Genomic DNA, 23043 nt, shown 5'->3' on the forward strand with positions numbered 1-23043 from the left:
AGAAGAGGAAAGGGCTGATGCTAGGAGTCCTTGCTAGGACACTGATAATACATTAAAAACTTCTCTGTTACTGCCATTTACTCATTGCATCCCTGCTAGGATAAGAGCTTAGCCAAACAATGATTTGCATGTGGCTATTCTCACACAGTGACACTAAGAAAGAAGAAAAGCCCATCTCCCCTTCTGCTTCCATTTAATGTGGTAGTTTTTATGGTCTCTAGCATGTAAGAAGTAAATAGAAACACTGGAAATAACAAGTAGGAGAGTGTAGGGACACACCTTCCTCTAGGGTTACCCAAGCCCTTTTCAGTTACACATTAATGCTGCAGCTGATGCTGGCTGCAGGATGCAGGCTGTGAAGAGGAAGCTTGTGATGGCAGAGAGGAAAGAGACAGTGGCTGCTGTTCTTTTGTAGGAAGCTATAGCTGAAGTTTTCGTTCACATTTCTGCAAACATTATCATCTTGAGTATTCAGCAGCTGCAAGATCATCTTCTAACAGTGGAGTAGCTTACATCCACATTATTGAAACCTGTTCTCAGGTTAGGCCAGTCTTTTTGAAAAGCACCAGAGAGGGCATCTTCACAAAGAATCCATGGAAACATCCTTAAATTTGGGGTAGTACCCTCAATTCTTTCTTGGCATGATATCAGGACCTGATTTGAGGTTCAGAGCAGGCCTTGTCATTCCCAGAAGAAACCAGAAGCAGGCAGCAACCTTATGAAACCAGTGCCTAAAACAAGGTTTAAGGAAATATTTTCAGATATGGCACTGGAGGGAAAAGATGGATAGTTATTAAAGTACCTCTTGTGTTTCCCTGTTATGTGTTCTGGTACATTGAATAATGCAAATTTCTAGGCCCTTTCCTAACCATTGAGTGTGTGTAGGACAGCATGGAGTAATGTCTTTCTTGGCTGACACATAGCAAAGTTGTTCTTACAAGGCCACATCCAGGGGTTACCAATGCAACCATAAATACCAGGCTGAGTTTAAAAGGCTCTTAGTTGCAGAGAGGAGGTGGCAGCCTCTGTTTGTTTATGCTAACATAGAAGGTTTGCTTGTGGTTTACATCAGGTAAGTAAGTGCATCAGGGGCCAACATGTTTAATCTGGGGACAGAAAAAGGTACTGACCTCTGCTTCTGCCAGCTCCTAGAAGCAGGACTAGGGAATTGGGGATGAGGTAGTGAAATGGATGGGGTGCTCTGGGCCAAGATAATGATGATATCAGTGGTAAAATAGTCCTAGCATGAGTAACTGCAGACACTGGGGGTTGCTGAATTTTTATTACCAGCCTTAACATCCTAATTTCAAGGAGAGACTAAGATAGCGAGCCTCTTCACAACTCAGACAGTTTGAGGGGATGCTGAATTTTTGTTCTGGTGAACGTGGTCATGCTTACCCATCTTTGCTTTCTACTCTGCAGCTGTGGCTGACGTTTGCTCCTGTGGCTGATAAGACAGCTGCCTACTTCCACATTTCCCTGGAGATGGTCAACTGGCTCTCAATAGTGTACCTCCTCATCTCGATCCCATTTGGTCTGGTGGCAACATGGGTTCTCGACAGCATGGGGCTCAGATGTGCTGTGAGTTGAACTGTTCTGTTTCCCTGAGAGCATTTCACCTAGAGATAGCAGTAGCTGCACAAAGCACTAACATGCATACTGTGAATGGGAGTCTTGCCAAATGCTGCAGAGGATGAGTATGTTGAAAGCTCTTTCTTAGTTCAGCAATAGCTGTCACATCACCTCTGAGGTGGGGAGCAGTGGGAAAAGTCAGAATAATGTTGCATCCCTACTTGCCTTTTTCTGCTTCAGTTTTTGTTGTCTTAGCCAACTGACCAGGACAGATGCTGTGAGCTGCCTCTGTGAAGCGCTTGCTGTGGAAAAGTGTTTTTTGTTGGCCAGCTACTTTGTTTGCCTGGGCAGTTTAAGTTGCAGCAGGGCAGGGTGCAAGCAAGGGACCCCGTCAGCAAAGAGTTTTGTCTATGCTAAGCCAGCTTGGGATCTCTACACAGTCTTCCCAGAAGCAAGGGTGTTGAGGAATATGGCACTGAAACACTAGCATGCTAGTGGTATAGAAGAGTATTTGCAGTATGCTGGATGAGTCATTGCCATGATCTTTGGATTGTCACAGCAAAATATGGGTGATGGCGCAAACTTGCAAACAGAGTGTAATTAGTGAACTTTGGATTTCTCATCAATTCCATGACTGTTTGCTGTCTTGCATAAGCTACATTGTGGTGTAGTTCTCAAGTGGGGCCAGGACAGCCGCCTTGCTCCCTAAGGAGAGAGGTAACTCACTTACTGTTGGATCAGGAGCATCTTGCAGTGGCCCAAAGGGGTGGGAGTGGTCCGCAGGTAGCTTTCCACGCAGTGATTACTAACATCCAGTGTCTGCTGTAGTGCATCTGAGACCCTGCTCATGCTACTCTGTTGCATTAAGTTCTGCCCTTCAGGCTTCAACACGCAACCCCTGGCTGTTTCTGCTTGCTGCAGGTGATCCTGAGCGCATGGCTGAACATGACGGGTAGCATCATCCGGATGTTCAGCGTCCTGAAGTTCCTGAGCTTGGGTTCCCAGAGTTACTGGTACCTGTTTATTGGGCAATGCCTCTGTGCACTGGCACAGCCTCTTATCATCTTTTCACCAACAAAACTGGCAGCACTATGGTTCCCAGACCACCAGAGAGCGACAGCAAATATGATCGCATCAATGTGTAAGTGATAGCTGTAAAGTATTATTGCTGCCTCCCAGAACTTGCTAGCATTTGTCTGCCTTTCAGAAGCAGCAGGCAGAGGAAACCCTCTGTACTACAGCCATTTGGCCCTGCAAATACAGCTCCACCCAAGAGCCTTATAGCCATGTGGAATAAACCACTGCCTTCAAGGCCCCCCAAGACAGGCAGGCATTTCCATGCTGGGGAGCGAGAAGTGGGCCTTAGCCACATCAAGGTGCAAAGTTCAAAGTAAGACACCCAGGCTCCCACCCTTCTTCCCCTCTGCCATGATGAGGTGATCATCTTTGCCTAAATATCATAGAAGTTGGGGATAGCTGTCAGTGTTACTAAATCTAAAGTCTGTAGTGGCCTTAATTCTGCAGCTTGTTAGGAAGGTGTCCAAATTGCATGTGATGCCAGTGGTCATAGTTGCAAAATTCTGTAACCAGATAGAGGTGAGGCTGCTGCAGCAATTTTGTCCACCAGTTCGTCCAGTAGCAAGGCTGAGCATGTATTTCCAGTTGATATGTATGCACACACAGATAAAGTATACTCAGCTAGCCACACAAACATGTTAGGGATGCTAAATGCAGCAGGACTACACAAGCAGAAACCATATCTGCCTTGCAAAGTGCGTGGAAGCTGGGAAACTGGAAGGGAGGCATCAGATACGCTTGCTCTAATCTCCTCTTGGTTCCTTTGGGCCCTGCTAGAGACAGGATACCACACTTGACAGACCTGTTTCCTCCCTCCATGTGAGATTTTCCCCAGCAGCCAGACGAAATCTCTTCCTCCTTTCTCCAAGGACTTCAGAGGTGCCGCAGAAACTGGGCTGGCTCACTGGCTCCAGCTGGGAAAATCACACAGTACCTACATGTGTGGGGGAGTCCCACCTGCCCTTCCCTCAAAACAGCCAACAGCTGCCTTCCCTCCCCACTGCCTTGGAGTTGTGGGGAAGGAGTAGACATGGGGAAAAGGGCAATATAGGAGCACCCCTATACATGGATTTATGGTGGCAGAACAAATAAATTATTTTTGCACTGCCTTCCCTAGAATAGGGTGGACCTGGTGGCTCACCTTGTTTCCCAGGGCTGAGATAGACCTTCACCTTCCCTGCTGGAGAAGGAGCTCTGTTGTCAGTGTGGTGCAATACAAGTACTACCAGGGACCACTGGGCCCTTGGTCTTTCACTGCCGTGAAGGACCCCAGCCTGCAGACAACTTGCTCTTTTTAAGTGAGAGAGCAGCCAGAGCAGCCAAAGGGCATTTCTTTCACATAGTGTCCTCAGTCCTTACAGGACCAAATGGATCTACCTGTGGGAAAGAATAAAACTGAAGAGCAAGGAACAGTGGAAACCCAAGACCTGAAGCTGTTCAATCTGTGGCACGTTGAGATACCAATGTGAGGACTGAATGGGCTGTGATTATCATCTGCTGCAACACCTGCATATTGCTGTGTAGAGGGCTTCCATTAACAATGTCTGGTTTCACCCATTACTGTCTGCGGTACAAAACCAGGATTTCATTTCAAGAAAGTTTAAATATTGCCTAGAAGGAGCATCTGCCACAGCCCCAGTCATTTACTCCAGTGGTTAATTACCTCACTGGCAAATGTCTACATGTTACTTCTTATTTTGATGTTCCTTATCCCCCAGCTATTCAGTCTTGTTGCACCTGTTTGTCAGGTAGTTATGGACAGGGTCACCTCTTCTCTGCTTTGTCTAGAAAGACTGAACGGCTCCAACCCAGTCACTTTACAGGCACATTTCCCTTTGGCTCTTCCTACATGTCTCCATGTCTGCCTGTTGCTCACATGAGCTTTTTCTCTCAGCTTGCTCCAGTTTATCAATTCCCATTTCCTGTGTTAATGCCAGAGCAGCACTCAACATTGCTGTACTGTCAGTATCAGTGCTGCACAGAGAAACTGGTCCTACAGCCTCCTGTCAGTATCCGCACAGCTCCTGTTAGTGCCTGTGCTTGTGTGCAGGCAAAAATGGACCCTGCATCACTATGACTCAGCTGTGCTCTTGAGTATTTATCATATCTCGGTCCTCCCCATCACTTATAGAGACTTACTCACAGAGAAGCAATGCAGAGCCAAGAACTGATCCCCTGTGAAGACCATGAGAAATTCTCCTGTGTCAGGAGAAGAAAGACTTGTCAGAGTCCACTGAAGTGGCCTCTGCTTCATCCATGGGATTCTTAATTTACTGTGGTCTGCCAGCATATCATTTTCTGCACCCTGCAGAGTTTTAGTGCATCAGCATCGCTGTCTACAAAACACACAGCCCCATTGCAGACTACTGCAAGATAATCCACCAAGACCCCTGGACTACAATGCACAGTTGATTAACTCCAGTGATCTCCTTTCCATTCTTAGTCTATGCTCATATCACTTCTCTTCCCACAAAGAGAAGGTGGCTGAAACCCTGTAATTACTCAGATAGTCTCACTTAGTCTTTTCAAATTTAGCCCAATGCTCACATTTCCACCCCTTACCCATACCTTCTGGAACTGCTTCAGCATGCTGATATTTCATGGAAACACCTGACAGTAGTTTTCAGGCAGTCCCCTACAATGCCCAGATGCATTTTACCCCAACAGAGAAGCTTTAATCCATCTCCTTGGAAACTGTTGTTTAATTGTGTCCATGTACTTACATGAACGTAATATTTCACCAGGATCATAAGCTAGTACTTTTCCCTAGTATAGAGCAGAAATTCTATTGTTCTTGTGTGCTATAGCACTATTAATGATGCCTTAGCCGAATCATAGAACAGACAACGTTGGAAGCACCTCTTGGGATCATCTCGTCCCTCTGCCCATTTCTCCAGCCTGTTGAGGTTCCTCTGAATGGCAGCGTAGCCATCTCTTCTATCAGCCACTCCTCCAAGTATCACATCTGGCTGTGGGTGCACTCTGCCCTATCGTCCAGGTTTTTCATTAAAGTTAAACTGTATTGGCCCCAGTATCAACTCCTGGGGTGCACCACTAGTGACTGGCCTCCAGTTGGACTTCATGCCAGTGATGATAATCCTCTGGGCCCAGCTGTTCAGTTGACTTTCAGTTCATCTCACTGTCCACTTATCCAGCCAGTACTTCGTCAGCTTGTCTGCGAGGATGTTATAGGAGACAGTGTCAACACCTTTAGTAAAGTTGAGATAAAAAACATCAACTGCTCTCCCCTCATTCATCTAGGCAGTCATCTCACTGTACAAAGCTATTAGGTTGGTCAAGCATTTCTTCTTTGCTGACTACTCCTACTTCACCTTGTTGTCCTTCATGTGCCTGGAAATGGTGTCAAGGATTAGTTGTTCCATGACCTTCCCAGGGATCAAAGTGAGACTGAAAAGCCGGGAGTTCCCTGGATTTTCCTTCTTGCCCTTCTTGAAGATGGGAGTGACATTTGCTCTTTTCCAGTCCTCAGGAGCCTCTTGGCCTTTTAAATATAACCAAGAATGGCCTTGCAATGAAAACAGCCTGCTCCCTCAGCACTCATTGGTGCATCCCATCAGTCCCACGGACTTGGGTATGTCTGGTCTGCTTAATATTCCCTAACCTAGTCTTCCTCCACTGAGAGTAAATCTTCCTTGCTCCAGACTTTACCTCTGGTCTCAGGGCTGAAGGCCGGTCTTACCAGTGAAGACTGAGGTGAAGAAGGCATTGAATACCTTGGCCTTTTCCATGTCCTTTGTCACCAAGTCTCCTGCCCCATCCAGCATCAGGCCCACAATTTCCCTAACCTTCCTTTTGCTGCTAAGGTACTTGTAGAAGCCATTGTTGTTGCCCTTCACATCTCTCACCAGACTCAATTCCAGGTTGGCTTTGGCTTTCCTAATCCCATCCCTGCACGCTAGTAGAAAATCAACTTCATTTGTTTGACTGTTTGCAGAACATCACCTTAAAGTTAAAAACGTCTCTCCTGCAATTTTGGGACGTTCCCAAGCTGAGTCACAGGAAGCTGCTTCACATGCTGCTTAGCTCCAGCCCCATAACAATGCAACCCCCTGCTCCAGTACAGACACGTGTCCAAGATTCTCTTCTGCCATCTGGCTTTTGTAGTTGGTAGCAGAGGTCAGCTTGTATGCCAGCTTGGGCTTTACCAAGGAAATGTATTGGCTTGAAAGGTGTCAGGAATGACCTAGTGTCACTTTAGAGAGCTGTCATAGGGCTTTCCTGCTTTCCATGCCCTTTTGGCAAAGACCAGTGGCATCCTGGTGACCATCAGGAAGAGCATGGCCAGCAGCTTGAGGGAGGTCCCCTGTCCACATCTGAGGAGCTGTGTCCAGTTCTAGCCTCCTCAGTACAAGAAGGACATGGACCTTGTTCAGAGTCCAGTTAAGAGCCACTAAGACAATTAAGGGAATGCAGCATCTGTCATGCCAGCCAAGACTGAGAGAGCTGGGACTGTTCAGGGGGATCTTATCCATAGGTATACATGCCTAATGGTGTAGCGGGAGTAAAGAAGGGAAAGCGCCTCTATTTGTTACTGCTGCTATATAACATCATGAATTCATGATGACATGAATTTGTCCATCTTCATTTTGTCCCTTCAGCTTAGCATTTACTGAGGCAGCCTTGTGAGGGTGGGGACACTGTAATTCATAGATGAAAATCAGGAGTTAGGGGTTGTAGGGACATGGGTTTATAGAATGGATTTCATGGGGGTGAGGGAACAGATGTGGCAACAGTAGGACCACACATTCAACTTTTCCAAATGTTCCTCTCCTGGTTTCTCCCTATATATATACCTTGTTCTGTCCTTAGTCGTCGCTCTGCTGCACACTGCAGCTCTGGTGCTGACTGGCAGTAGGGGTGGACACATGATTCTGACTGCTTGCATGAAAAAAGTGTCTCTGTTTTATTTCTTTCCAGCCAATCCCTTGGGTATTCTTATAGCAAACGTGCTGTCACCTGCACTAGTTCCTGAAGGAAAGCACATCCCATTGATGGTAAATGAAAACTGCTTTAATCAGCCAGCTGGGCTGATTGCAGTCCAGCTGATTTATTTATTTGGAGGCAGTGGAGCTGGAAAGACTGGTAACATGTCTTTACTTTGTGTTGCATAGCTGGGTGTTTATGCCATCCCAGCAGTAACAGCCTGCGCTCTAGCAACTGTGGGGATTCACGAGAAGGTTCCTCCAACGCCTCCTTCGGCCAGTGCCACTAACTCCACCTCCCAGCCATTCCTCACAGGGCTCAAAATGGTAAGTGCTGTAGCACAGAGAGAGACCAGTCCTGGAGTGAGGGATGCAGCCCTGCTAGACAGATTGCTGCTGAGGAATCTGCTGACAAAGCAGACTTAGAACTCCAGTCCACCAAACCTGCCATGGAAAGCCCCCTGAAGGAGACCAGAATCCCTTCCTTCCTCAGAGAAGCTCACAAAGCTGCGAGAGACGCTATCTGACTGTTCAGCTGTGGGCTGGCTGCCGTTCGGCTAGCTCAGACAGGCACACCTGGGCTCATCCAAGAGGACCACACAACCTGAGCCTTCTGAGCAGATGTGGTAACAGATAGGAAAGCACATGGCAAAGTGAAGGAAGAATTTGGGCAATGAAGAGATCCTTCCTCCTTACATGGTCCCTGTTTTAACTTGTCCTCTGGCTGAACTGACAGGAGAGAGCCAAACTCCTCTAATGATCACAGGGTTGCCCTGTCAATATTTCTACCTGAGGGGTCAGAGCCACTGACCCTCAAGTCTACTCTTACAGCCAGGCCTTTTTTCCCCCTCCACTTGTTTAAATAATACATTAACTTCTTTTTCTAGCTCCTGAGAAACAAACCATACATCATCCTGGCAGTGTGCTTTGGAGGAGGAATTGGGATGTTCACCTGCTTTTCAGCTCTGCTAGAACAGATCCTTTGTGAAAAGGGGTATTCAAATGTGAGTAGTCTTCCTCCTTTCCTCCCCATTGTCCACATCACCTATGATGCAATCAAAATTATTTTCCCTGATAAGGGACTCAGAGCAAAATGAAGACAGTTGAATATGCTGCACTGTCTCATATCTTATTTGCTCACATTAACTAATATAGATTAAGCAGTACATTAATCCAGAGGACAGTCAATCTCTCAGTATAATGGATGATTTGCATTTTCATTACTGCCCGTGGCCAGGCTCCCATTTGCAAATAAAAAGCTTTACTTCTCAAATACCTTTTAGGCAAAAAGAGCATTGTGTTTTTTCTAAGCCACTCCAGAGCACTGATGTCTATGCAGCCTTCTGACACCTTCCCCAGAGTAGGATGGGGCCCAGGCAGGCCCTGAAGGCAGGCTGATGCAAGTGCCTTTTCCTCTTTGCACAGTCTTACATGAAGCCAGGGCAGCAGAAGAGGTCACAGGTACTGTGATATCTGTTTCCCCATCCTTCCCACGACACCGGCCAGGTGCTGCTTTTACAGCTGAGCACAGTGTATGCACAGCTGGTTACTCCTGCTCTCTCCCTGCAATAGCAAGGGGCTGCCCCCGTTCCTGAGTTTCCCCTCAGGCTGGCAGCACTTCAGTCCTGCTGCTTGTATCCCCATGAAGATCCTCTTAAAACACCTCTCCAGCTGTATGTATGCACATCTACATGTCTGGTCTGTGTCCACTCCCTCTCAACTCCCAGGTCTGATACCTGGCTCAGTGCTCCATAGCCAGGTCACATTTGCACACTCCATTAGCTTTTAACTGGAAACCTTTTAAACTTTGCAGCCTTGCTTTCTGTACATCATGACGCTTTTGTTTATGTGTGACTGGCTTGCCCTGGTCCTTTAGCACACAGCAGCTATTCCAGATACCCTTTCTTTCCAATCTGCCCCTAAGGCTCCCAAAAATGTTTACTCAAATTTGTTAAAGCTTCCCTGCTTTCAGGATTGGTGTCTGCATTTGAATTCTTAGGGAGCTGAAGGAGTGGAACAAGCAAAGATAGTCACTGCAGGCAACAGAGCATGTACCTTATCCTAACTACTGCTTACTGCCTCTCTAATTAGACGTCCTTGCCCCAGGCGATGCTGTGTCTCATCTAACACGCTTTGGGGCTGCCAGCCTTGTGGAAGGCATTCTGCCAGTGCAGGTCCCCTGGTCCCTGGTAAGAAAACGGCCAGGAGCATGATTATAAACAGGAGCAGATCCCTAGGCAGTTGGACCTGTTGCCACCAGTGTGGAGAAGGCACCTGGTTGCCCCTGGAGGAGCCAAGAACAGTCTCATACCCGGGCTGGAGCATTTAATGCCAGGGAACTGCTGCTGCTCTGCAGCCAGCCTCCCTTGCCAGGTGTGCAGCCTTGTCATCCACTGAGACCTTGGGAGTGCTGCGACCCTGCTTTTCCCACACACTTGTAGCAGCACCTGGGCCCCGTTGTTTGCTACTCAGAGCCCTGTGGAGGAGGCCTCAGCTATTGAAACAGGCAGGGAAGCTTTTCCTACCTCAGTAAGTGACCCACTAGCAGCAGGCAGATGGGTCAGTGACATTAAAACCTCTTTCCTAACTGCTGTAGTTGCTCAGTTACTTGTTCTTTTGCCCTCCAGGAATTCGCTGGCCTGAATGGTGCACTGTTCACTGTGTGCGGTTTGTTGGGTGCTTTCCTGCTAGGCCTGTATGTCGACCGGACAAGGAAGTTCATAGAGTCCACCAAGATTTCTTTCTGCCTGAGTGCACTTGCCAGCATCGTGTTTGCAGTGGTGAGTTCTCCCTTGCATTGCACCATACCTGTGAGCTTAGTTCTGTTGCCATCCGATAAATCATCAACTCAACCAAGGTTATTTGATGTCATAGTATTTATTAAGCCACGTGTTATGCTTTGGGATCATCCCTCTGGGCTAGGAATGTTTTAAAGAAAAACATTTTACTGAGGATTTCACAGTCACTGTGGAGCCTGAGACAGACTGCTTCAGGATATAAATAAATTGTCATAATTTTACTTCCTTACATTGGATCACCATGTTTGTTTACTGGCCCTGAGACCATTCTTTCAAAAAAGAAATGGAATTGCTAAATATCCATCTTACAAAAATGAGCAAGAATGCCATAGTTTTCCCAACATCTGCCTTTAACAGTGGAGGCTGCCAGGAGTGTAAGATTAGCAGAAAGGACCTAGTTATGTGCGTAATTCTGCAGTAGTTCCTCGACTAGGACAAGACAAGGGAGATGCAGAAAAGGGGGACACTTGAATCCAGCCAGGAGAGGAATGCAGAACCTGGAGACTTACACCATGGAGCTGGAGTGCGAGTACTGCACTCAACTCATTGCCAATGGGAGCCATCACCCAGCAGGAACCTGAGCATAAGACACCGGACTCCTGGCACTGCACAGGACCCAGACTGGTGCAGGTCTCTGCTTTCACAACAGGCTTGTGCTGTGCATTTGTCCTGTAATCCAGACTTTCAACACAGCATGATCACACCTCCTCCTGGGCCAAGATCCTAGTGAAGTTAGCTCCACTTTGAAGAGGCAGACAAACGCAATGCCTTTCTTGGTGTAGGACAAGGTGCCTAAAGCAGACCTTGCATTTCCCCCTTTAGTACTCTGGCATTTGTTGAGGGGGATGCTCTGAATACAAGTCAGTGTGCCTGGGCTCAGGTAAACCACAGAGTAGGCAAGAGGCTGTGTCAGGAGCAACAAGCAAACCTTTCCGTCCTGCCCTTCCCTTCATCTCCTTCATCCGATACAGATGAACTACTAGTTCAAAGTAGTAAAACGAAAAACACCCATTCAAGTCTGCTTGATGCCTTGACGCTTTGAACTTGGATTCCAGACATACAGTTTTCATTGACTTTACCAGTTTAGCTGGGCCAGGCATGCTGTAGCCATGCCAGGACAGACACCTCGTATTCCTCTGTGGGAATTTATTACATGGTTAAGGAAGGAGGTACCGGCACTGTGGCTGCAGGATTTATGCCCTTGACTTTATTAGCATTGGCTGAACAAGGCCATGCTCTTTCCTCCAGAGTTAGGGACAAGGCTGTTCTAGGCACTAAACTAATCTCCAGGGTTTGTGAATGTTTCAGGTGGGTTTTGGGGTTTTTTTTGTTTGTTTGTTTGGGTTTTTTTTGTGGTAAAACCCCAATGTTACCAACATGAGTCTGACATGGTAAGGAGTAGTTTTCCTTATCACTGAGCTGTAGCAGCTAAGGAATAGTTTTCCTTATCAATGTGCTGCAGCAACGCAGTGACTTCTCATACGTAACCCAATGCAAACACCGCTTCTGAAATGTTAGCTTGCATTGAGAAGAAGGTGTGTGTTTCACTTGGTGCTGGAGATATGCTGAGCAAACTCCTGGTAAGTTACTGACGAGGAAGTCAGGTCATAGTATTAAGACCACACCAATGCTTTTCAGGTAATTCTGCTGATCCTCGCTCCCCTTGCTTAAATTCAACTGATAAATCTCTATCTTGTAGCCATTTGTTGACTCTAAAGGATTGGAGGTAAAAGAGAGATTTCAGGAACAGGTAGGGAAGGTACTGGTGAGAACAGTGAGCCCTTGGAACTGCAGGTTATGGGTTCAGAGGCTTTCTATGCAGTAGTGCTGACATGGAGACTTTGGTGTTGCTTTTCTGCCTGCAGACTTCTCGGTTCAGACATCAGGCCATCACGCTGGCCATCACCAGCTCGCTCTTTGGTTTCTTCGGTTTTGCCATCTACCCCATTGCCATGGAGCTGGCTGTGGAGTGCTCCTACCCTGTGGGAGAGGGCACATCTACAGGCCTCATTTTTGTTGCAAGGTAAGCAGGCAGGTTAAATCTAATTGACAGCTGAGCTTGGGTTCAAAAACACACACACACACATAGAGGGGTGTGGGTGCAGATAGAGAAGAGCATGGACATCAGTGCTAGCCACCCCGCTGAACTTCTCTCTGGTGTCCATGCATGTGACCAGGGCAAGGGGGGAGCTGGCTGGCTGAGCCATAGAGCTGAAGAGCTAAAGGTTTTAAAGGAAGGAGGAGTATGTGGAATTGGTGCAAGAAAAGCAAAAAGGAAGATGAAGGTTTCCCTTGCTTGGCACAAAGTGGGATTTAACCATGCCCAATATCGCCTACCTTTGAAGCAGATGGGGACTGTATGCCTGAGAGAGGCACGCATTCCCACGGCAGTACAAGTACTTGTCAGGTCTCAGTGTTCTGCTGAGAGAGATGGGGCTCATCACTCACAGGGCAGCTGGTCACAACAGATGGGGCAGTGACAGTCCTTCCCATGATCAGTTTACATGCCTAGGGCTGGCACTGGACTGCAGCAGAAATGACTTATTGGAGCCATAAGAATTGATATACGTGGCCTGGTGCTATGTCTATGTGTCAAGTGGAGCTGCAGCAGCAAGAAACATCGGTCAAAGAGGGGCATTAGACACCACCTTTGAAGGCTGTTGTCTCCCACTGGTTGTGGACTTTGTTGCTGCTGCCAGCCAGATATGAATGAGGAGGAGGCTGAAGCCATAGCCTGACTTTTTCCCATCTTCAACCCTGCAGTGAGAGCTATTTCCAAGTCTCTGCCCAGTGACTAAGCCTCAGCTCTTGACAGCTGTAGTTCAACACCTGCCCACCTCCAGAGGGAGTATATAGTGGTCCTGCCATGCTGGCCCCATGTCTGGGCTGTGCTGAAAGGCTCACCTGGACACCCTGTGAGCCAAGGCCAGTTAACCAAGCGCCTGGGCCAGAGGAAGCCAGCAGTAGCTTTCTCTGCTAGAAGGACCCTGCTCCACAAAGGGGCCTCACTTTCTTCCTGCTGGAGAAGCTGGGCTTGTCTGCAGCACTGATGAATCGGGCAGGCGCCATGACTGCATGTTGGCTTCTTCCCACAGCCAGATTGAAGGTGTGGTTTTAATGATTCTGCTACAAGCCCTCACTGTGCGTGTTTCTGAGGATCCATCCTTCACCTGTGCCCTTGACCAGGATGGAGCCCTGGACTGGACAAGTAAGTATGTCCTTGGGAAATGATGCTGGATACTCCGTTGCACCCCAAGTACCCCCCGCTCTCCCAGGACTCACTATGAGGGAGCCTGCAAGACTGATTCCTATTGTAGCATTCTTAGCCACCTTTCCCAAACTGATGGTGCACTCCTTGCTGCTACTGCTAAACCAGGCCTGCAAGATTGAAATGAGAAGACCTCTAAGGTGCCATGAATGTTGCTGCTGACTCTGGGTTAAAATTTCTCTTACGGCCACCCTGCAGAGACCTCAGCTTCACCAAGCTAGAAAGCAATTCGGGGGGGAAGACACTGTCCACGTAGCACAGCCTGTGCTGCTTTGCAATGTGAGAGGCCAAGACTACAAATGCATTGACTGAAAGCTACTTCCCTTGCTTCTGCACACATAGCTGCCTGGATTTGTAACAAGCAAGTACAGCTTTGTACTGACTTATTCCACATTTCCCTTCCTTTCCTAGCTGGTCAGGAGAAGAGACAGCAACTGAGATGAACAAGAGCACAAATGTGTTTTCACTGCAGGCTAAACCCTGGTCTTGATCTCTCAGCTGGTTCATATTTATGTAATGACACCTGGGGACACACCGTAACACAAAGGCTGGCAAACAACATTTAAATATATCTTGCTTGGCTGAGCAGAAACTCCCCAGAACAAGCTCCACTAGCTGGCAGGGAACAAGGCTTCACAATAACTGCCCCCAAAAAGCAGTTTTACTGCTTCATGTCTGAAAGCCCGCAATTCCCCATCTCATCAGGTCAGAGCTGGATCTCATGATTAGGTACCCATTCCTACGCATTTTGTGGTCTGATACATGCAGGGACATCTGTGGAGAAAGGCATGGAGATGTTTATTTGAGACACTGGTGGAATGAGAATGTAACTACTTCCAGGCCTTGTTGCATAGCCTTTTAGATTTACTTTTTTTTTCTTCAGAAAAGGTTCTCTCAACACAAATTTTTCTTTGATTAAAGTTTATCCTTAGTGAACCTTTCCTACACTTTGCTCTCGGATGATACAACAAGAAGCACTACCTGTGTGGACCTCGTCTCTTATGAAGCTCAAGTGTTTTGATTCAGTCTGTCTTGTAACTTTCTTCACCACCCCCCAACACACAAACATGTACACATACGCAGAAACACACACTCCCACAAACACACTGTGTGCACCGGTGTAAGATCTCCAAGCTGTGGGGTCATGCAGGACAAGAGTCCTGGAAACCTCCCACATTTCACCCAAATCTTCTTCCTATGCCAGTGTTACGTGAGACAAGGTTTGGCTGTTACCAAACTGACATTGCCACACTGTGAGCTGCACACTGTCCTCAGGGGTGGCCCTTGGGAGGAGATCACCCAGGCTGTGCAGTAGCTGGGGAGCTGACCTCTAGGCTTCTGCACCCGTGGGGAGCTGTGAATTTACCATCTAAAAGTGTATCTTCCTTGCAGCTCCGGTAATGGTCCTGGCTGGGCTCTGCAGTGCTATGTCTTGTTTCTACGTCATCTTCTTCCACACTGACTACAAGCGGCTCCATGCTGAGACAAACAGTGGTGATTTGGTCAAGGCAGAAGATACAGCACCAGCAGATGTTCCTGAAGCCTAACCAGGCAAAAAGGGGATGCCAAGGGCCCAGTAAGGGAAGGACTCAGGCCTGTGGGCAGGGACCATGGCTGCAAATGCTCAGCTGGCACACTGAGATATCTGGGCCCTGCTGCACAACAAGAAGGGGCTAGAGCAGAGTCATTGGGGTACCTTTGCTGTGCTTCCCTCAATCTTGTATTTATTTGTGAGTCTGGGCTGTAAGAAAGGTCAAAGTGGGACTGGACAGGTAACAGGGATTTTTAGCTGACTTGATTCAAGCTAAAGAAATGTTGCAGAGGAGAGGAGCATCATATTTCAGCCATTTTTTCATTTTCATGTACTTGGATCAGGGGTGAAGCTTTCAGAGGGGTGGAAGCTGTGCCTATCACAAACCTAGTGGAGAACTTCTGTTTAAGGACTGTGGTTCTTGTTCCACTCTAAGGTTGGAGCTAATTGTACCTCTTAGCTAAAGGGAGCTAGAGCATCCTTCCATGGCAGCAGGGAAGTGTAGGCATGTGATCTGTAATACAAGTCTGTTACAATGAGCCACTTTGTCCTCTCCTACAAACAGGAAAAGAAAAGCCCTGCCTGCAGTGCCGCCTGCAGAAGAAAATACCAGTAAGCAGCAGAAATTAAATACGGCAGCATTCCTCACCCTTCTGGTCCCCTGCCAGATGCTGAGACATTCAGGATAAACTTGTTTTACTTGGGCTTCTGTTGTTTCTCCACTTCTCCGGCAATTCCAGTGATTTAAGTTTTCCACAAGAAGATGAACCTGCTGGTGTAAGATTAGGGTAATGTAGCCTCCCCAGGCCAAGCATACTCTCCTATAGAGGAACACTGAGAGGGCAGCTCACTTTTTGGGGAATGACACAGCAGTGCCCGGAGTGGTGGAAGCTGGCAGGAGAACCGGCAAAGGTGACCACTTAGAGAATGCAGAGACCTGTCATAAGTTTCTGCAGATGATGTAGGGACTTTTGGGGGAAGACCAAGTAAGAAGCAACATCAACAAGCACCTTCCAGTTCTTCTCTGCAACTGACAGCTGTTCTTCAGTGTTAGAAGAGATGGGTAGTGACACAAAAAAATCCCATTTGGAGTTCAGTTACGCTAACAATTGCAATGGACACAACTGGATTTTTCATTTTACAGTACTTCCACAGTAGTCCAGTGTCCTGCTTTGGTGTTCCGGTCTAGATGTACAACCTGAGAACTTTTTACCCTACAACATTTCAGTGGTGAAAAAATGAGATAGATGGGACTTTGTGATGCTTCCTACCATGCATCTTGCAAGGGGATCTGAATACTTGCTGATTAAGGGAACTTGATGCAGATTGGACCTTGACTGGCTTTGTCCAGTCCAGCTAGAGGATGATCACAAAGCAAAGGATGCACTTTCCCCAAGGAACACTATACAGAGGAGCTCTCTCAGTGCCTGGATTCTCTTTCCCATTAGCAACTGGAAATCACTCCCTTTGTAAAACACCTAGCTGCGTCCTTCTAGGGAGCCTGCTAGTTCCTACAACTTCAGCCTTGCGTTCACCAGTAAGCACTGATATTTGTCAAAAGGAGCAGAAAGGAAGTCTGAAATTGAGGTGAAACAAGATCAATTTGGACCTGTCAGAGGAATGAGATTAGCTGTCTTTTGCAAAACTAGCTGGTCAGTTCTGTAGCCCTGGACCTTGTACACTGAACAGGTTGACACCAAATTTACTTGCCACTCCTGAGTCCTACTGTACTGGGAAGCAAGAAGCACTTGGTACTTTATATTTTTGTATATTTACAAATATTTTTTAATAAAGGGTGATTTAAGAAAAGATTAATCTTTTCTTACTATATTAAACTTTAAAAAGTATTTTATAGATGCAAGGGTGCATCAGATCTGCTATGTAGCACAAACCAAAGATCTCCATATTTGCCAGATGTGCATTAAGTTGTGCTCAAAATTATGATATGAAGTGGTATCTCAGATCCTTAAAATGACAGTGTTAAATTAGCTGTAGGTTAAACTACAGTTAGCTCTATTTTGAAGGATAGGCTACAAGAGTGAGGAAATACTGCTAACAATGTCTCCAAAATCTGCCGTTGCCCTGGTCAGAGAGTCTGCCTTGCACCAGCTAAGACACTCTTACCTTTATCCAAGCATGTAAAAGAGATTTGAAAGGGGAGATTTTTCTTTCTACTAATGCATTAGACATATAGGTGTGTGAAGCTAATTCTGAATTCCTAACGTGTAGCGGAGCAGGTTACTCCTCCACTATACGGTATGTCATACCCTGGCAGCGTGCCCCTGAGGCGTTATGACACCGCTAACAGTGAGGCCAGGTAGCTCTCACAAATACCTACCTGGCACCATCAGCTGTTTCTGCTGGCTTGGCTAACTTCACATTTTGTCTTTAGAACAAAAGAGGCTAAAATTTCTGTGCTAGTCTGTAATTACCACCATAGCTGAAGTCAGCTTACTGCAGTACACTCTTCTCCTCCAGGTTGCATAACTCATCTGTCTCTCACAGCTCACATTCAGGTGTGCCTTTCCCTGGAAAGCCTATGGAAAGTGTGACGCTGAAACCTTAGCAGGACAAAGGGATTTTGATGTTAATGCATGAGCCTGGTATGCTGGGTGGTGGACCCATGTCCTCTCCCTGCCAAAGGAGTGGTCTGGCTGCCTTAACAAGCCACCTGTGACCCCAGTAACCCCAGCAGAGGCCTCTGCAATAGGCCTGTAGGGGTCACTGGAAACTGGTACTGCAGAAAGCCTGCTGCAAAGGTGAATGGTCCTGACTATGGTCTGGTCTCACTAGAGGCCGTCTGCTTTTGTAAAGCCAGAGGAGGGGGACATAAAAGTCAGCCAACTGCTCCCATCACAGCTGCGGATCCTAGAAAAGCCCTCTGACACAGGCAAGAATATGCATTCTTGTCATCCTGCGCGCAGTTGGGGCCAAGACAATGCTTCTGTAGCAAGAAAGGTTGTTCCTCTTGCACAGCAGCCAGCCTTGAGGCCCCTGGAGCAGCTCAGTTCAAAGGCTTTCCGCATGACACTATCACCGCCTGCCTCTAGAGCAACTTTGCCAGAAGATAAGCACAAGGAACTCCAAATAAGAAACATCCTGAATACACAGTAGCAAAACCAAAACCAAGATAAACAGTGTGAGGGACAGAGGAGCCCTCCACCCCATTTTGGGAGAGAGGCAATAACATAAAAACATCAGACACAATGGAAAATCAGAAGAGATAAGACAAGCTCATTTAAGTCCTGAGCTCTCTCCTTAAAGAGTTTTTGAGCCTCATCAATTCCCCCTCTGTGACTAGAAGCCACGCAGGACCGAAGCCAGCCATGCTAAAGAGATGGCATCAGCTCCATGGTACTCGCAGCTTATTGAGCACAGAGCTACAGACTCACAGGGTGGGAAATGAAGAGAGGATGATGAATATCATGTAAGAATGAATCATTAGCAAGAACTGTGTCGTTAAGGAATAGATCTTCAATTCCCCAACTGATAGATAAATACACACATATTCAGGCATCAGTCCTGGTTTGGGTTGGTTGGTCGACTCCAAGCCTTCCTTTGCAGGTCTCCATGCCTCTTCCCTTTGGAGGTTGCTACAGGGAACATTGTCAGAAAAGTTTGGGAAACCTGACAGCCTTCACTGTCCTCTGGCAGTGGTTTCCTCTGGCACTCAGGAAACACAGAGGAAAAGAAGCTGTGAGAGGTGCCGCTGTGCCCATCGTGCAGCCTCACCTTAGCCTGCTTTCCCCTCGCCAAGCAAGTTGTGAGGAGAACAGGGGAGGTCCCACTCAGGGGCTGCTGTTTCTGGGAGCGTACAGTATGCAAGGAAGAGACATGGAGGGGCAGAGGAAGGGTTGCCAACAGGCAGTGCTTGGTGTCAGCACTGACAAGCCAAAGGCACTCAGGCTGGGGCTGCTTAAGTCAGCTGGACCCCACAAGAAAGGCAGGCCTCAACCTCCCATGTCACCCAGGGAGGGGTGGCCTGTCCACCCACAGCAGGGCAGAGTCTCCAGCTGGAACAGAGAGCAAAGGGACTCTGCTCCCCAAACAGACCTTTCTCCAGAGGTGGTGGCTTCACAGGTGTGCAGGAGCTTACAGGCCAGTGTCCTGAAGGTCTTTGGGAATTTTGGCTCCCTGACCAGTCCCACCAGCAAGCCTGCAAAAGGGCCGGGAAGGCAATCCAAAGCTGTTCTTCTGCTGACGATCCCCAGGCTTTCCTGGGCTCCCTCGAGCTGTCATGGTGCAGGCAGCTCCTGTGGCCAAAGCAGCAGCCCCTCCATTTGGATGGGTAGCCCTTGTGTGCCCACTGTTTCTCCACCCCCTCCCTGCCCGGCCCAGCACTCTTCATCCCCATGGCTCTTGCTTGCCCACAGCGAGGGCAGGCAGCACTTGTACCTGTTCCGAGTTGGTGCCTTCTGTTTGCACCAAGAATAGAGACTGTGCACCCCCTGTGCAATCCCATTGATCCTCTGGATGTGGCAGGGATGGGGGATGCTATGCAGCTCAGGGAGCTCATCCCCCAGCCTCCCCCAAAATGAGTGCCATCACACCTTGCTTGGAGGAGGAAGACTAAAATAAAATTGAGCAAGTTACATATCCAAAAATCAAGCAGTTACAGCATAAGCATCCTTGCCTAAGTCTATCACTCCATCACTCCACAGTAATTTCAAGACCCTGTGGTAGCTGCACTTCCTGTGGGCCAGACAGAGCTTCCCAAAGGCTTTTATTAAGTCAAGGGCATTGCTGTCCCCAGCTAGAAAGCAGGAGGACAGCCACCTCCAGCGGCTGGAGATGAGTACAGCCACCTGAACTGCAATATTTGTGAAGCTGTGCCCACTGGTGAATGCCTTCATTTTTAAAGAAATTTTTAAAAACTCCAAACCTAAAACAAAAAACCATGGCCAAAACTATGGTCCATGTTGTACTACTGTGGGGAGGTGAGGGGAGCAGAGGAGGAGGAAAAGAGGAGAAGAAGTTTTGGTACAGCTGCTCCCCAATCAGCACAACTGGCTGCAGGAACAGGCATCCCTGCTATGGCCTGGTGGGCTCTGCCCAAGTGGTATCCTGCAGGTATCCTGCAGGGAGGTGTGATCACATATCAAATTTACGGAGAAGTGCCACAGAACCTGCCAGGTAATTATAAAACTTTATGGCCATTGTGACCCCGTTTTCTGGAAAAGCAGCACACCTCCGTGTTGAAAGCAGTCCTCTCGGACAATCCCCCTTGAAGTCCAGGGAAGGCAGCTGTTGCACATGCTCCTTTAGCAGAAAGACCACATTGAAATGCTGAAATCATCAATAGGCTGGAGGGACTTCAAGCTTAAGCAGAGTTACATGTGGCAGTGCTCTTAGATGAAGGACTGAACATCTACCCTACTGCCCCTTTGCTGCCTCCACAGGAACTCTGCGCTGACTGCTCTAGTGCAGGGGATTGAACTAAGCTCTTGTGGTGCAAAGTTTCCCTGGCTCTGCAAGAAACCGCAGCTTTTAATCATTGCTTGCAACCTACCTCCATGTACACGCAAAGGCTGCACTTACAATTCCCATCTGTTGTACACTACTAAAAGAACACTGAGATCTCATCTGCAAAAGCCAAAGCCTCCAATTACTTAGAATTAGCTAATCCAAAATGAAAAGGAGGCCAACTCTTTTGGGTTTTGGCAAAAAAAATTTCCAGGTTGCAAAGCCTGGCAAGAAGACTGATGATGCTGAGTGTCCCACTCAGGGCAGTTTGTGAAGCCATGCTGTGCCAGAAGAGCCAGCGTTAGGGCCAGGAGGCTCTGGAGCGCTCCTGCTGGTCAGGCCCTAAAGCAGCCCTTGCTCTGCCTCGCACCAGGGCTCACCTCAGACTACGCTGCAGTGCACTACGCGGCAGCGGTCACTTCAGAGGAAGGCACTGGCAAGAGGTCCAGGGCAGCTGGAGCGGCTGCGGGCAGTCTCTGGGGTAGTCCCCTCCTGTCTCTAGGCACCTGCATTGCCTTTCCCCTCCCAGAAGGAGCTTTTCCCTCCCTTCCAAACCCTCAGCTCATCGCATGCTGTCCTCCACAAAGGGAGGTCCCAAATGACCAGAGTTTCTTGGTGCTGAAGGACTCCCCTGGAGACTCCTCATTATAAGAGCTTAGCGGCAGACCAAACCTGGCCCTGAGAGCATATGGTCATGACCTCTGCGAGGCAGCAAGGTGCTTCTGCGGTACAGTCCATCACTGCTAGCCCTTCCTACAGGGAGACGTAGGTATGGGATGTCAGGGTTGGTGCGAGCAGCCCAGGAGGGCAGGAAAGGGCAGCTGGGCAGGCTATGTGTGTGTTCAGTGGAAGGTGTCTGAGGGCCCTAGATAAGAGTTTTGGGTGATGTGGGGACCCTGGCACAGGTTTTGGCAGGGGTTGGGCACTTGGGCATCGTTTGGAATCTTTGCAGGGCCTGGGATATAGCTCGGACAGGTTTGGGAGAAGTCTCTAGGGGCCATGAAGCAGGGTTGGGTGTTCTGAGGGGCAGGTTTGGGGGTGTTTGGTGTCTCCTGGGAAGGGTTTGCCAGTGTTTGGGGGCCCCGGGGCAGAGTTTGGCAGTAGGGGCCACTTGAGCTAGATAAGGGGGTGTTTGGGGAGCTCTGAGCAGGGTTTGGAGCTCATTGGTGGCCGTTGGGCAGAGTCTAGGACTGATGACTTTGAGGGTCCTGAAGCAAGTTATCAGGGTGTTTCAGGACCCTGATGCAAGATTGGGAGGGATTGCGGGTACTTGGGCAGGGTGTGTGTGGGCTTTGGGAGCCTTGGGGCAGGGTGTGAGTTGGGTTCCAATAGGGCTTTAGGGGACCTGAAGCAGGGTTTGGAGGTATTTGAGGGCACTTGGGCCAGCTTTGTGGGGGTTTTGTGGCTCTGGGACAGAGTCTGGGAGTCTTGGGGATAGGGAAGCTTAGAAGCAGGGTTTATGTTGTGGCCTGGGAGAAGGTTTTTGGGGATTGTGGGGACGTCCATGGTCCGACGACAGCTCTGAGATAGGGTTTCCGATCTTTGAGGGTCCTGAAGCAGGTTTTGGTGGGATTTGGACCCCTTGGGCAGGACTGTGGGACACTGGGAATATTTAGATAGTACGTGGAGCAAATGGGGTACTTGAAGCACAGTTTGGTAGGGTTTTGGGGAAGTCTTACGGTGACCTGAAGCAGGGTGCAGGGGTCTTTGGGAAAACTTGCACAGAGTTTGCAGTGACTGGGAATGCTGGGGCAGGGTTCAGGGGTGTTTGAGAGAGATCTTAGGAGCCTGTGAAACTGTTTGGTTTTTTGTTTTGGTTTGTCTTTTTCCCCCCCCCAGCACTGGGCCAGGTTTTAGGGTCCTTGGGGCATTTTGGCAGGCTTTGGGGGAACCTGGAACAGGATTTGGGGGCTGGAAAATATCTCTGGAGGACCTGAAGCAGGCTTTGGGGTGTTTGGGGGCCCTAGTGCAGGTTTGGAGATCTTTGGGGTCTATTGGTCAGGGTTTGAGGGTCTTCAGTAGCCCTGCTCATGGGTTTGGGGGGGTCAACTAAAGGTATTTTTGGGTTCCTGGGGCACGCTTTGGGGGTTTTAGATCATGAGGCATGTTTGGAGTCTTTAGGGTCACTGGAGAGGGTGTGGGGCTTTCAGAATTGCTAGATTTTGTGACGGCGTTTGGGGTCCTGTGGTAGGGTTTTGCGGAGGTTTCTGAATGTCTTGAAGTAGGGCAAGGCTTGCTTGGAGGCCTGGGACAAATTTTGAGTTCTTTGAGGAAAATTGGGTGGGGTGCAGGGTCTTTTGGAGCCAGCAAGAACTATGGCACGTTTGGGGATATTTGGGGTTTGGTGGGAGCTTTGGGACAGTGGACCCTTTGGCATGGCCTCAGGGAAGT

The 23043-nt window shown here is 48.3% G+C and overlaps 1 protein-coding gene across 1 annotated transcript; it reads left to right on the top strand.

Annotated features, from left to right (window-relative positions):
* Window positions 1-1422: 1422 nt before the first annotated feature.
* MFSD7 (major facilitator superfamily domain containing 7) lies at window positions 1423-15205 on the top strand (the record flags this gene model as incomplete). Its single annotated transcript, XM_009573139.1, has 9 exons — window positions 1423-1581; window positions 2494-2713; window positions 7588-7664; window positions 7782-7919; window positions 8480-8596; window positions 10220-10372; window positions 12256-12413; window positions 13486-13598; window positions 15051-15205. Coding segments are annotated over 9 exons (1290 nt in total), but the record flags the coding sequence as incomplete, so codon positions are not given.
* Between the last annotated feature and the right edge of the window lie 7838 nt (window positions 15206-23043).

Source organism: Fulmarus glacialis, unplaced genomic scaffold (assembly GCF_000690835.1).
Source record: "Fulmarus glacialis isolate BGI_N327 unplaced genomic scaffold, ASM69083v1 scaffold36382, whole genome shotgun sequence".
Taxonomy (NCBI): Eukaryota; Metazoa; Chordata; class Aves; order Procellariiformes; family Procellariidae; genus Fulmarus; species Fulmarus glacialis.